The 9799-nt window shown below is 67.9% G+C and overlaps 4 protein-coding genes across 4 annotated transcripts in view; 2 read left to right on the top strand and 2 right to left on the bottom strand.

The window, feature by feature from the left end:
* The window catches only part of EMIHUDRAFT_243667 (hypothetical protein), a gene marked incomplete at both ends in the record, with an annotated part of 2465 nt that extends 926 nt beyond the window's left edge, over positions 1-1539 (bottom strand). Inside the window, 2 exons of the mRNA XM_005770990.1 lie at positions 721-760; positions 997-1539. Of these exons, the coding sequence (XP_005771047.1) occupies positions 721-760; positions 997-1539 (583 nt within the window). The remainder of the gene's footprint in view (positions 1-720; positions 761-996) is intronic.
* A 1952-nt stretch (positions 1540-3491) lies between these two features.
* EMIHUDRAFT_118365 (hypothetical protein) lies at positions 3492-4103 on the top strand (the record flags this gene model as incomplete). The annotated part of the gene is made up of 1 exon (XM_005770989.1): positions 3492-4103. One exon carries the CDS (start codon positions 3492-3494, stop codon positions 4101-4103), a length of 612 nt encoding a protein of 203 aa, XP_005771046.1.
* A 413-nt stretch (positions 4104-4516) lies between these two features.
* Positions 4517-7761, bottom strand: EMIHUDRAFT_470219 (hypothetical protein; the record flags this gene model as incomplete). The annotated part of the gene is made up of 10 exons (XM_005770988.1): positions 4517-5079; positions 5116-5227; positions 5454-5542; positions 5601-5948; positions 5992-6109; positions 6196-6423; positions 6498-6747; positions 6817-6917; positions 7006-7102; positions 7132-7761. The coding sequence occupies 10 exons, from the start codon at positions 7759-7761 to the stop codon at positions 4545-4547; spliced, it is 2508 nt and encodes an 835-aa protein (XP_005771045.1). The 3' UTR covers positions 4517-4544.
* A 486-nt stretch (positions 7762-8247) lies between these two features.
* EMIHUDRAFT_118363 (hypothetical protein) lies at positions 8248-9094 on the top strand (the record flags this gene model as incomplete). The annotated part of the gene is made up of 2 exons (XM_005770987.1): positions 8248-8463; positions 8495-9094. The coding sequence occupies 2 exons, from the start codon at positions 8248-8250 to the stop codon at positions 9092-9094; spliced, it is 816 nt and encodes a 271-aa protein (XP_005771044.1).
* Positions 9095-9799: the final 705 nt, after the last annotated feature.

Genomic DNA, 9799 nt, shown 5'->3' with positions numbered 1-9799 from the left:
GGGCCGCCGATTCCTTAAACGGTCTTAAACGCTTAAACGGTGCGGGAGAGCTCCCGAGGTCGATGGTCCGGGAGGCTCCCGGTAGACGCCGGAGGCCGGGAAGCTGGCTACAGTCAGCTGGCACGCGTCCCCTATGCGAGTATGGCTCCTGCCAGTGCACCAGACCTACAGATGTGTCTTCAGAGGCGGGTTTGTGCCTAATAAAGGCAGTATTGGATAAAACGGCGCGGAACCCAGCGACGCGTGCCGGTGAGGCCGATTTTCTTAAACAGACTTAAAAGAGGGACCCCCCCGGAGGGGGGGGACGAGCTCACGGTCTGCCGCTAGGACTCCTGCTTCCGTAGCCCGCTCATCTCCCGGCCATCTCCCGGCCACCTCCCGGCCACCTCCCGGCCCACCTCCCGGCCATCTCTCGGCCACCTCCCGGCCATCTCTCGGCCACCTCTCGGCCACCTCCCGGCCACCTCCCGGCCACCTCCCGGCCATCTCTCGGCCATCTCTCGGCCATCTCTCGGCCATCTCTCGGCCACCTCTCGGCCATCTCTCGGCCACCTCTCGGCCACCTCTCGGCCATCTCTCGGCCACCTCTCGGCCATCTCTCCCGGCTCTCCATCTCTCCAGGAGAGGCGATATCTCCCCACATCTCGCCATCTCTCCCGGCTCTCTCTCGCCAGGAGAGGCGGTAGTGCCCGTCCTCGTCCTTCGGGTTCTCCATCCAACCCGAGCCGAGCACGTCAGCGTTGGAGAGGTCGACTCGCGCCTGCACCAAGCGCCAGGCGGGCGGCGGTGCGTGAGGGGGGGCGGAGGCAGGCACGTGTGGCGGCGAGGCCGAGCCGAGCACCGCCCGCGAGAAGTGTCTAGGAAGTGTCTAGGAAGTGTCTAGCCGAGCACCGCCCGCGAGAAGCCGAAGGAGGTGTCCTCTCCGACCTGCCCTGACGGAGGATGGAGAGGAACAACCCGGAGAAGCCCGCAGAAGAGGAAAGCTTTTCAAACTACTGGAGCCTCCTCCTGCATCGCCGTCGCCGACAGCTTCTCGAGCGTGTACGTGTCTGCCACTTTCCAAGCCTCGAGGCAGTTTGACGCGTCCACGCGCCGCGCGACCAGCTCCTGCAGCGAGCGGAGCAGCGGCTCGATCTGGAGGTAGTGCGCCGCCTCGAGCATCGAGATCAGGTCGCTCTCGTTCGTCATGCAGCTCCCCGTGTAGATGTACTCGAGGATGTTTGCGAACGTGTGTGCGCCCGGCACCTGAGAGAGCTTCACCGGCTGCTCCTGGTCCGCCCACTTTGGGCCGGCAAAGAGCTTGTCCAGGTAGTCCGACGCCGCCGCCAACACGTTGCGGTGGGCCGCGTATGACTTGCCGTCCACTATGATTGTCACGTCGGTAAGCTTCGCCTCCCGAAAGTACTGCACCATCCGCGCTGGCTGCGCGTGGCCGCCCGTGAGCTCGAGCGGCGCACGCGAGGTGTTGAGCGACGCCAGCGTCGACTCGTCTAGGCTGCAGGAGCCAGCCGGCCGCGCACGCTTTCGTGTGGCGACCATCGCCCTCCTACCCACCTCTGCTCGCACAGAGAAAAAGCGGTTGGGTTCGGCTCCTCCCCCTTTAGGGGGTCTGCTACGGGCGCCACCAGGCTCCGTGCCCCACCTGCCTATCTACCCCAGCCAGCCAGCGGGAGCACCAGCGGCGGGGAGCGCTGCCGTCACGGGTTCGGCTCCATACCCGGATAGGGGGTCTGCAGCTGGCTTGTTCAGCAGGATCAGGGGTGGGCCGAGCAGTTCTCACTTCCTCAATGGGTGAGCTTCAGACCTCAGGCCACCCTCCCCCTTCACCCCTCGGCTCGTGTGGATTCGAACCACCGCCGGGATGGACGCTTCCTGCTTCCATCTTGAGAGATAGCGCCTCGCATCACATCATGATTCATTGTGTGCACAGCCAGCCCCCCTCAGTCCCTCCTTTTCCTTAGTCTGTTGTTCCGCCGCCCCTCTCCGTTGCGCCCGCCCTTCTGATTAATTCCATTTTCCTCCGGTGCAAGAGCGGAGAGGGCTCGGTCGGCGTGCGTGGCGGGAGAGGGCAGGGGAATGGGCGCGGGGGAGGGGACCATTCGGCCACGTTTCCCGATCGTTCAGCTTGACCCTAATGTCCATTGCTTTTACCACTCGGGCAACTCGAGATGAAACGGACGGAAAACGCGTCGGCGGCCCCTCTCCGGAGAGCTATGCATGAAGCGGCCGGCGCGCCACCGCAGCGCACCAATGGAGGTTGCGCTGCGGCACAATCCACAGGCGCAGCAGCACTGCGAGGCATTCTCCAAGCACGGCCTCTGGCGTTGCAAGTGCATGGAGAGCCGGCAATAGTCGACAAAAGCACTGCTTGGTGCGCAGTGGACCACCATGTCGGTCGCGCCCTGCGAAGGGACAACCGCGGGCCGCGGACGCTTGCTCGGACGCGGGCCCGCCGTGCGAGTTGCAGACCCGGAGGAAGGAGGCCGACCCAGCTCATCCCCAGAGAGGCCATGCCCAGGGTTAGCCATCGTGAGTCTTTTTCCATCCGTCCAAAACTCACTTTTAGCTTACAATACTGGGAGAAAAGGGAGGGGTGGTTGTGTTCTCTAGGCCCCTAAGGGCCCTACGCGCGGCGTGAGAGCTTGGAAGCGAGCTTTGTACCACCTGTGTTGTGTTTGTTTGCTTTGTATGATGTAGAGACTAGAGTTGGTTGTAGAGATTTCACGTTGTAGAGCGCCTCTACACATCGCTCTACAACGGAGGCACATCGTCACGCGGCGGATGTAGAGCTCTACAGCTCTACAGCGCTCTCCAGCACTCTACATCTCTACAGCTCTACAGCGCTCTACACTCTACATCCTCCACACCCTCCCTCAGATCATATGCTTCGCCCAGCCGAAGTCGCACGCAGCGGGCGGTCCCTTGCGGGCACTGGTCCGCTTGCGGCGACTACGCCGCCAGAATCATGGAGCGCGACCGGCGGTGCCCGTACTGTCGCGAAGCGATGATTATCAGATTATGTGGATGATACCACGAGATGTCTGACGGTCGATATCTCACATGCACACAGACCAGGGGTAGTTGGCGGGGTCATGGGAAGCGTCCGTCGTGAATCGTGTACATACGTGGTGTGCTACAGCTCTCGAACGGCTTACAGTGTGATAAAGCCCTCTTCCCCTTTCTCTCTCCCACTCTACAATAGTACGGTGATAGTCGCGTGCAAAACGTGTGAACCCAATTCCCGATCACCTAGGCATAGGGCGCATACCGCCTGTCCGCTCAGCCTCAGGCTCTCTAGCGACATTCGTACGCGCGAGGTATGTATGTAACTGTAGACAAATTTAGGTTTGGGGGAAAGGGGCAGAGCGTGGAGGTCGTGGAGTGGCGAGTCACGCTCGTGCGGACAGCATCGATGCCGTCGCCGGACGCGGCGGCGAGCGCGGAGGCACACGGGCGCCGGCGTGGCGCGTCGGCAGGCCCACCACGAGCGGATGCGCGACGAGCGCGCTCGGGAAGCGGCCGCGGGCGACGCGGAGCTTCCGCCGGAGGACGACGCGGTCGAGATGGCGAGCGCCGTCCACGTGCTGGACAGCGTGGCGGAGGTGGGCCCGAACTACACCCTGCTGCGCAGCAAGGAGACGAAGGCGAAGCGACGGAAGCGAAAGCGCGAGGGTGCCAGGTCGGCGCTCGACGGCCACACTGTCCTGTCCACCGGATCGCGCCTCGAGATCTTCTGCGACAGTGAGCGGTGGTACCCTGCGACCGTCATGGCGCGGGAGGAGGACGGGGACGGACGGATCGTGCACGAGGTCGAGTACGACGGCTACTCGTGTCGGCGGTGGTGGCACATGCTGGACGACGAGCGGTGGCGCGCCGTCCCAGAGCAGGCCGGCGCGGGCGCAGGCGGCGCTGCCACAGACGGGGATGGGGATGCGGTGATGGACCGCGCGGACGGCGAGCATGGCACCCGTGCCGCGGGCGCCGCCGAGGCGGCCGAGGTGCGGCGGGCGCCGCCTCCTGTGCGCCGGGGTGTGCGGCGCAGCGCGCTGGCGGACGCCCGAGGCGGAGGATGCGAAAGAGATATATATATGTCGATGGAGTGAGGCTGCGGGCTTTTGTTTGAAGCAATGTGGGTTACGGGGGTTGGCGGTTGGAGCGCGCACATACCGCGCACACATTGCGCGGGGCGACAATACCCTCACCGGACAGCGCGAGTATAAGGGAGGCCCCTGTTCCATTACACACTCTTTTGTGTATTACCTCCTCTATTTGCTTTCACGACAGCGCGCGGCCCATTACACGAGAGACGGGGAGAGCGTCCGAGAGAAGCAAGCACATGGGATGGGGGGAAAGCGCGGCGGGGAGGCGAGAGGGCGCGGGCGGGATCCGGGATGGGGCACAAAAGAGCACATGCACATGCGTACGATGGATCGCGGCCGCGAGGAGGCAGCCATCAAGGCGCACACAAGAGCAGGGGCAGGCGAGGACGGCGGCGAGCGCAGCGGGCGGCCGCCCCACCTTCCCGCGGATAGGGGACGGGTCCGTCAGCTGTCGCAGCTCTTCCACGCCTCCGAGTTGCGGTCGCCGTCGACGCCCTTCCTCGGCGAGAATGCCGCGCGGCAGAGCGTCGGGAGCACCGTCCTCAGCCCTGGCGACGCGGCGTCTGGCATCGAGGTCGGCGGCAGCTGCGGCGGCGACGGCCCTCCGTCCGAGTGCTCCTCGAGGAGGGCGCGCGAGTCGCGGAAGAGCTCGACCGAGCGGCGCGACTCCTCCGTCGAGAGGCCGTCCAGCCCGTTCGCCCAGCTCGACGCCTTGGGCAGCGACGACTTTGGCAGTCGCGCCGGCGGCGACGGGCGCGGGGGCGGCGCGGGCTGCTCCTCCGCGGCGTCGCCCTCGGCGGCGAGGCGGGAGGAGGAGCAGGAGGGCGTGAGGGAGGCGGCGCGTGCGGCGCGCGCGGCGTGGAGCTGCTGCTGCGTGTCGGTGCGAGCCGCCTCGACCGCCTTCTCGAGCGAGAGGAGCTGCTGGATGCACTGGAGCGCCTCCCACGTCTTGAGGCGCCCCTCGTCGAGGTAGCGGTGCCTACGCGGCACGTCGTGGACGCGTCGCGGACCGAACCGCGGAAGGCGCCCCTCGCCTCGGAGGCGGCGCATGTCGGCGACGGACGGGTTGCTGATGACGCCGTGGATGCAGTCGCGCGCGTCGAGGCGCGGCACGATGGTGAGCGAGCCTAATCATTGTTAATGACTTGTGATTGCCGATTCATGATTGACTGCTAAAAGCACGACGGTGAGCGAGCCGTGGTAGCGCTGCTGGAAGACGCCCGCCGCGTCCTCCCCGAAGAGGGTGGGCAGCATGTTGAGCGCGGCGAGGGCGCGGCAGCGGTGCTGCACCTCGCGGAAGAGGAAGCGCTGCAGGCCGGCGAGGGAGGCGGCGAGCCCCGACTGGTTGGTCACCTCCGAGAGGATGGCCTATGGCCCTTGCGAACGCCTCGCGCCCACCGCCCTGCCGCCGATCGCGCGGCTCTGCGAGGGCGGCGCGGCGCCTGCGCGGGCGTCTCGAGGAAGGGGGCGATGTGCGGGTTGACCTGCGAGACGATGAACTGCGAGACGTGGAAGAGCTGCGAGAGCCGGTGCAGCGGCAGGTCCGCCCGCAGAGAGCCGTCCACGTACTTGGTGCCTGCGGTGCGGGCGGTGGACATGTCGTGGACAACCCCGCGGGGGGCTGGCTTCTCCTCGCACGCTCGGGCGCCCGGCGGGTCCATCGGCACGATGCGGCCGCGGCTGTCTTTCGCCATCAGAGTCGCCGGCCGCATGATGCCCGGCAGCGCGCACGAGGCTGCGACGGCGGAGTAGATGAGCACGTTTGGCGTGGTGACGTGGTTCAGCAGGACGGACTGGCCTTCGCTGCGCCCGCCGCGCGTCGACGAGGCGATCGAGATGTTGACGTGCCTGCTCGGCGGCAGAGAAGGCTGAGGTGCGCCCGCCCGCAGACCCGGCGGCTCGGCCGCGCCGCTCGCGCCTCCCCGAGCGGCGGAAGCCCTCCTCGAAGGTCATGTCGCCGTAGTAGGCGCGGGCGGTGCGCTCGAAGTCGGAGGACTTGACGAGGTAGCCTGCGGGAGGGGGCGGGCGGTGAGGGAGGGGGCGGGCGGTGAGGGAGGGGGCGGGGAGGAGGGGAGGGCGGGCGGAGGGCGGCTGCCGTGCTGCACAAAGGAGAGGACTTGCTCGTGCAGCGGCGGGAACCATCGCTCGGGCAGGCAGGTCGAGACGGTCGGCACGCACACGTCGGCCAGCATCTCTTCGTCGGTGCGTTGTGCGAGGAAGCCGGCGACGATCGAGCCGCCGGAGGTGCCGCTGATCACGCGCGGGAGGAGGCGCTGCTCGAGGAGGGCCTTGACCACACCCATGTGGTACATGGCGAGCGCGCCTGCAGCGCACGCATTGGCGGGCGTGAGGCGTGTCCTTAGCCCGCTCCCGGCGGCCCTCTCGGGAGAGGCGCGCCGCCGCCCGAGAGGCAGAGCGCGGTGTGGCCGACCGACAGCTGGGACGCAGTCAGGAAAGAGAGCCGCTTCTCGAGCTGAGGCACCGACGGGGCGGGAAGCCCCTCGGGCGGCGGCTCGACGAGCCTCCGCAGCGCCGCGCTCAGGTTGTGCGAGTGCCGCTCCGTCACGTGCCTCGCTCCCCCCATCGCGACTGCCGGCTCGGCGTGGGCCGGCCGCTTCATCAGCGGCTGCAGCGCAAACATGAGCGCCTGTTCACGGCTGTCGGCGTGAGCAGCTGTGAACAGCTGCGGCGCTGGGGAGAGGACGAAGCTGAGCGCCTCCCCGCCGGTGCCGCTCTCCCTCGCCGCGCGGCGCAGCTGCTCCTCGTGCTTGTGGACCGCCTCCCACCCCGCGTCATCCTTGCGCCAGCCCGACGCGCCTGCAGCGAGGCAAGGCTCGGGCCAGGGGCTACCTCGGGCCAGGGGCTACCGCCCCCTCCCTCCTCTCTCCTCGCCCGGCCGCCGCGCCTGAGAGCTCGTCGCGCCGCGACGCCGTCTGACGCCACTCCTTGTAGCTCGTCCCCGAGCCGCACCGCGCCTGCCGCGCGAGCTGCCGGTCGAGGTCCTAGGACAGAGTCACGCGCGCCGTCAGACGGGCTCGCCCCCTCCCGGAGCGGGCTCGCCTCGGCGCGCCTCGATCCGCTGGCGGCGAGTGTGCTGTGAGAGAGTGAGGTAGGCGGAGGCGGCGCTCTTGAGCAGCGCCGCCACGCAGTACGCGCCGAGCGCGAGCGTGAGCAGCGCGCCCTGCACCGTCGCGGCGACGAGGCGCGCGGCGAGCACCACCACAGACAGCGTGAGCACGACCAGGTACGCGCGCAGCAAGTACGCGACGAGCAGGCCGCCGAGCAGCGACCACTTCCACGCCGCCAGCCCGAGCACGGGCGCCGAGCTGCCAAAGCGGAACCGCGAGGCAAACGCCGGCGCGGCGCGCTCCGCCTCGCTCAGCCGCTGCTCCTCAGAGAGCCACACGGTCAGCGCGGCGCGGCAGGCGCGGCCCTGTTTGTCGTCGTGCATCGCGCAGAGCGAGAGCGTCCTCACCGCGTCGGCCGTCGAGCGCCGCGCGGTCAGCGCGAGGAGCTGCTGCGGCACCGGATCACCGGTCGCGTCAAAGTTGGTGCTCTGCTGCGTGGCGTTTTCGACCTCCGGCCGCCGGGAGGACCGGCCAAGCGCGGTGAAGGCGGCGATAGTGAGCGCCAGACAGGCGGGGTAGATCGCGCCTCGCATTGGCAGGAGCCCGAGCTCCTCCTGGAGGACGAACGAGGCAAGAAATCGGAGCACGTTGCCTTTTGAAAGAAATCCCGCTTGCGCCGCCATCCCCCTTTATTTTCTTCTTTCTTTGAGCACATTCGCCGCTTTCAAATTGTTTTTTTCTCTCCGACGGCCTGCTTTGCAAACAACGGAAGCCGACGCTCGATTGCTGCGCCCGCGCCTCAGGCCTCAAGAATGCCGGAGCTTCAGGCTCACTTCAGCTATCACGAGCTCGCCCACCGTCCCGTGAGCCCTCCCGCTCGCCGACGGTGCAGCGCCACCGCCCTCGCGCACTGCGCCGCTGTCTCCGCCGCGCTGCTGCTCGTCGCCAGCTTCGCATGCCACCGCTTGGCAGCCCACCAGCTGCATGCCCCAGTTTTCGCGCCTGTGCTCCCTCGAGCGGCCGGCCCGCCTCGGTCAGCTGTGGGCCCTGCGAGGCGGCCCGTCGTGGTGTTGCACGGCATGGGTGACGCGAGCTCCAACGAGGGGATGCGCTCCCTCTGCGGCTCTGTCGAAGAGGAGTACCCGGGAACCCACGTGCTCTGCGCCTCGACTGCGGACGGAGCGGCGTCCATGAAGATGAGGCTGGACGACCAGATCGCCGCCTTCGCCGCCGAGGCGAGCCCGGCGCCGCAGCGGCGGGACCGTCCCAGCCCTCACCCGGGCGTGGCTGGCTCGGTCGCAGGTGGCGTCGGACCCCGAGCTCAAGCACGGCTTCAACGCGGTGGGCCTGTCCCAAGGAGGGCTCGTGCTGCGCGGCTACCTCGAGCGCGGCTCGGGCCCTCCGATCGGCCGCCTCGTCACCGTCTCGACACCGCACGCCGGCATCGGCGCCTGCCCGGAGGGAGCAGTCTGGGCGCTGCTCTGCCTCGTCTTCAAGCTCGACCCGTACGGCTCCCCGACCGTCTTCTCGGACTACTGGAAGGACGTGTCGGGCGGCAGAGAGGCGTACCTCTCCCGCTCCCGCTGGCTGGCCGACGCAAACAACGAGCGCGACAGCGGCGCCAGCACATCTGCAGCCATGGCCCGGCGGCGCGCCGCGATGCAGCGCCTCGAGGCGTACGTGCTTGTGCACGCGCTCAACGACACGCGCGTGGTGCCTCGGGAGAGCTCGACGCACGCCTTCTGGGCGTGGGGCGGCAAGGGCGGCCCGGTCGTGCCGATGCGGCAGAGTGCCGAGTACCGCAACGACTCGCTCGGCCTGCGCAGCCTGGACGAGGCGGGCAGGCTGCACACGCTGCCCTTCCTCGGCGACCACCTCGACTTCGAGCCCGCCTTTTGGCGCGAGCGCGTCCTCTCGTGGCTCTGACAGTGCCGCAGCGCCGCTCTGGTCCCGCAGCTGCGCCGGCAGGCGATCCCCCGGGCGAAGGTTCGGAGGACGCAAAGCCGCGCGTGATGGCCCGCGACGCGGTGGGGTGGTCCACCGCGCCGCACGTGGCTCGACACCGCGTTTTCGCGGGGGCCCACGAACCTGGCCCCGCTTCGTGGGCCGCGAGCGGGCGGGCCGCGCGAGACCCGAGCGCGAGCGGAGAGCGAGACGAGGACCCTCTAGCTTGCAGGAAGCTAGGAGAGGACGGGCCGAGGGCGGGCGCGGGTGGGCAAACCCGCGGGCGGGCGGGGCTCCGGGTCCAGAACGGGGCTCGCGAGACGCGCCGTCCCCTTCAACAAAGCTCAAAAGGGGTATCGTCTCTACAGTGATCAGAAGCGAGAAGGGGTGAACGCGGGTGATCACAGTGTAAACCCCACGAGTGTCCCGCAGCCACACACATTACGCAAGTCATCACATGCATGTGCATGTTTAACATGCATACGCGTCCCCCCCCCCCGCGCCCCCCCCCCTCCTCCGTCCAAACGAACTCCAATCGAGAGAACCCCGAGTGCCACCCACGACGCCCATACACTCCCAGACTTCACTCTTCACCCTTTACGCTTTAGACACATATACTGCCGCAGAGACGGTCCCTTTTCCGTAGGAATCCTATGCCCTATGCGCCGGGAAGGCGCGCGCGGCGCG

Source organism: Emiliania huxleyi, assembly GCF_000372725.1.
Source record: "Emiliania huxleyi CCMP1516 unplaced genomic scaffold EMIHUscaffold_395, whole genome shotgun sequence".
NCBI lineage: Eukaryota > Haptophyta > Isochrysidales > Noelaerhabdaceae > Emiliania > Emiliania huxleyi.
The sequence above is the reverse complement of the archived record's forward strand: the minus strand, read 5'-3'. Positions and strand labels throughout refer to the sequence as shown.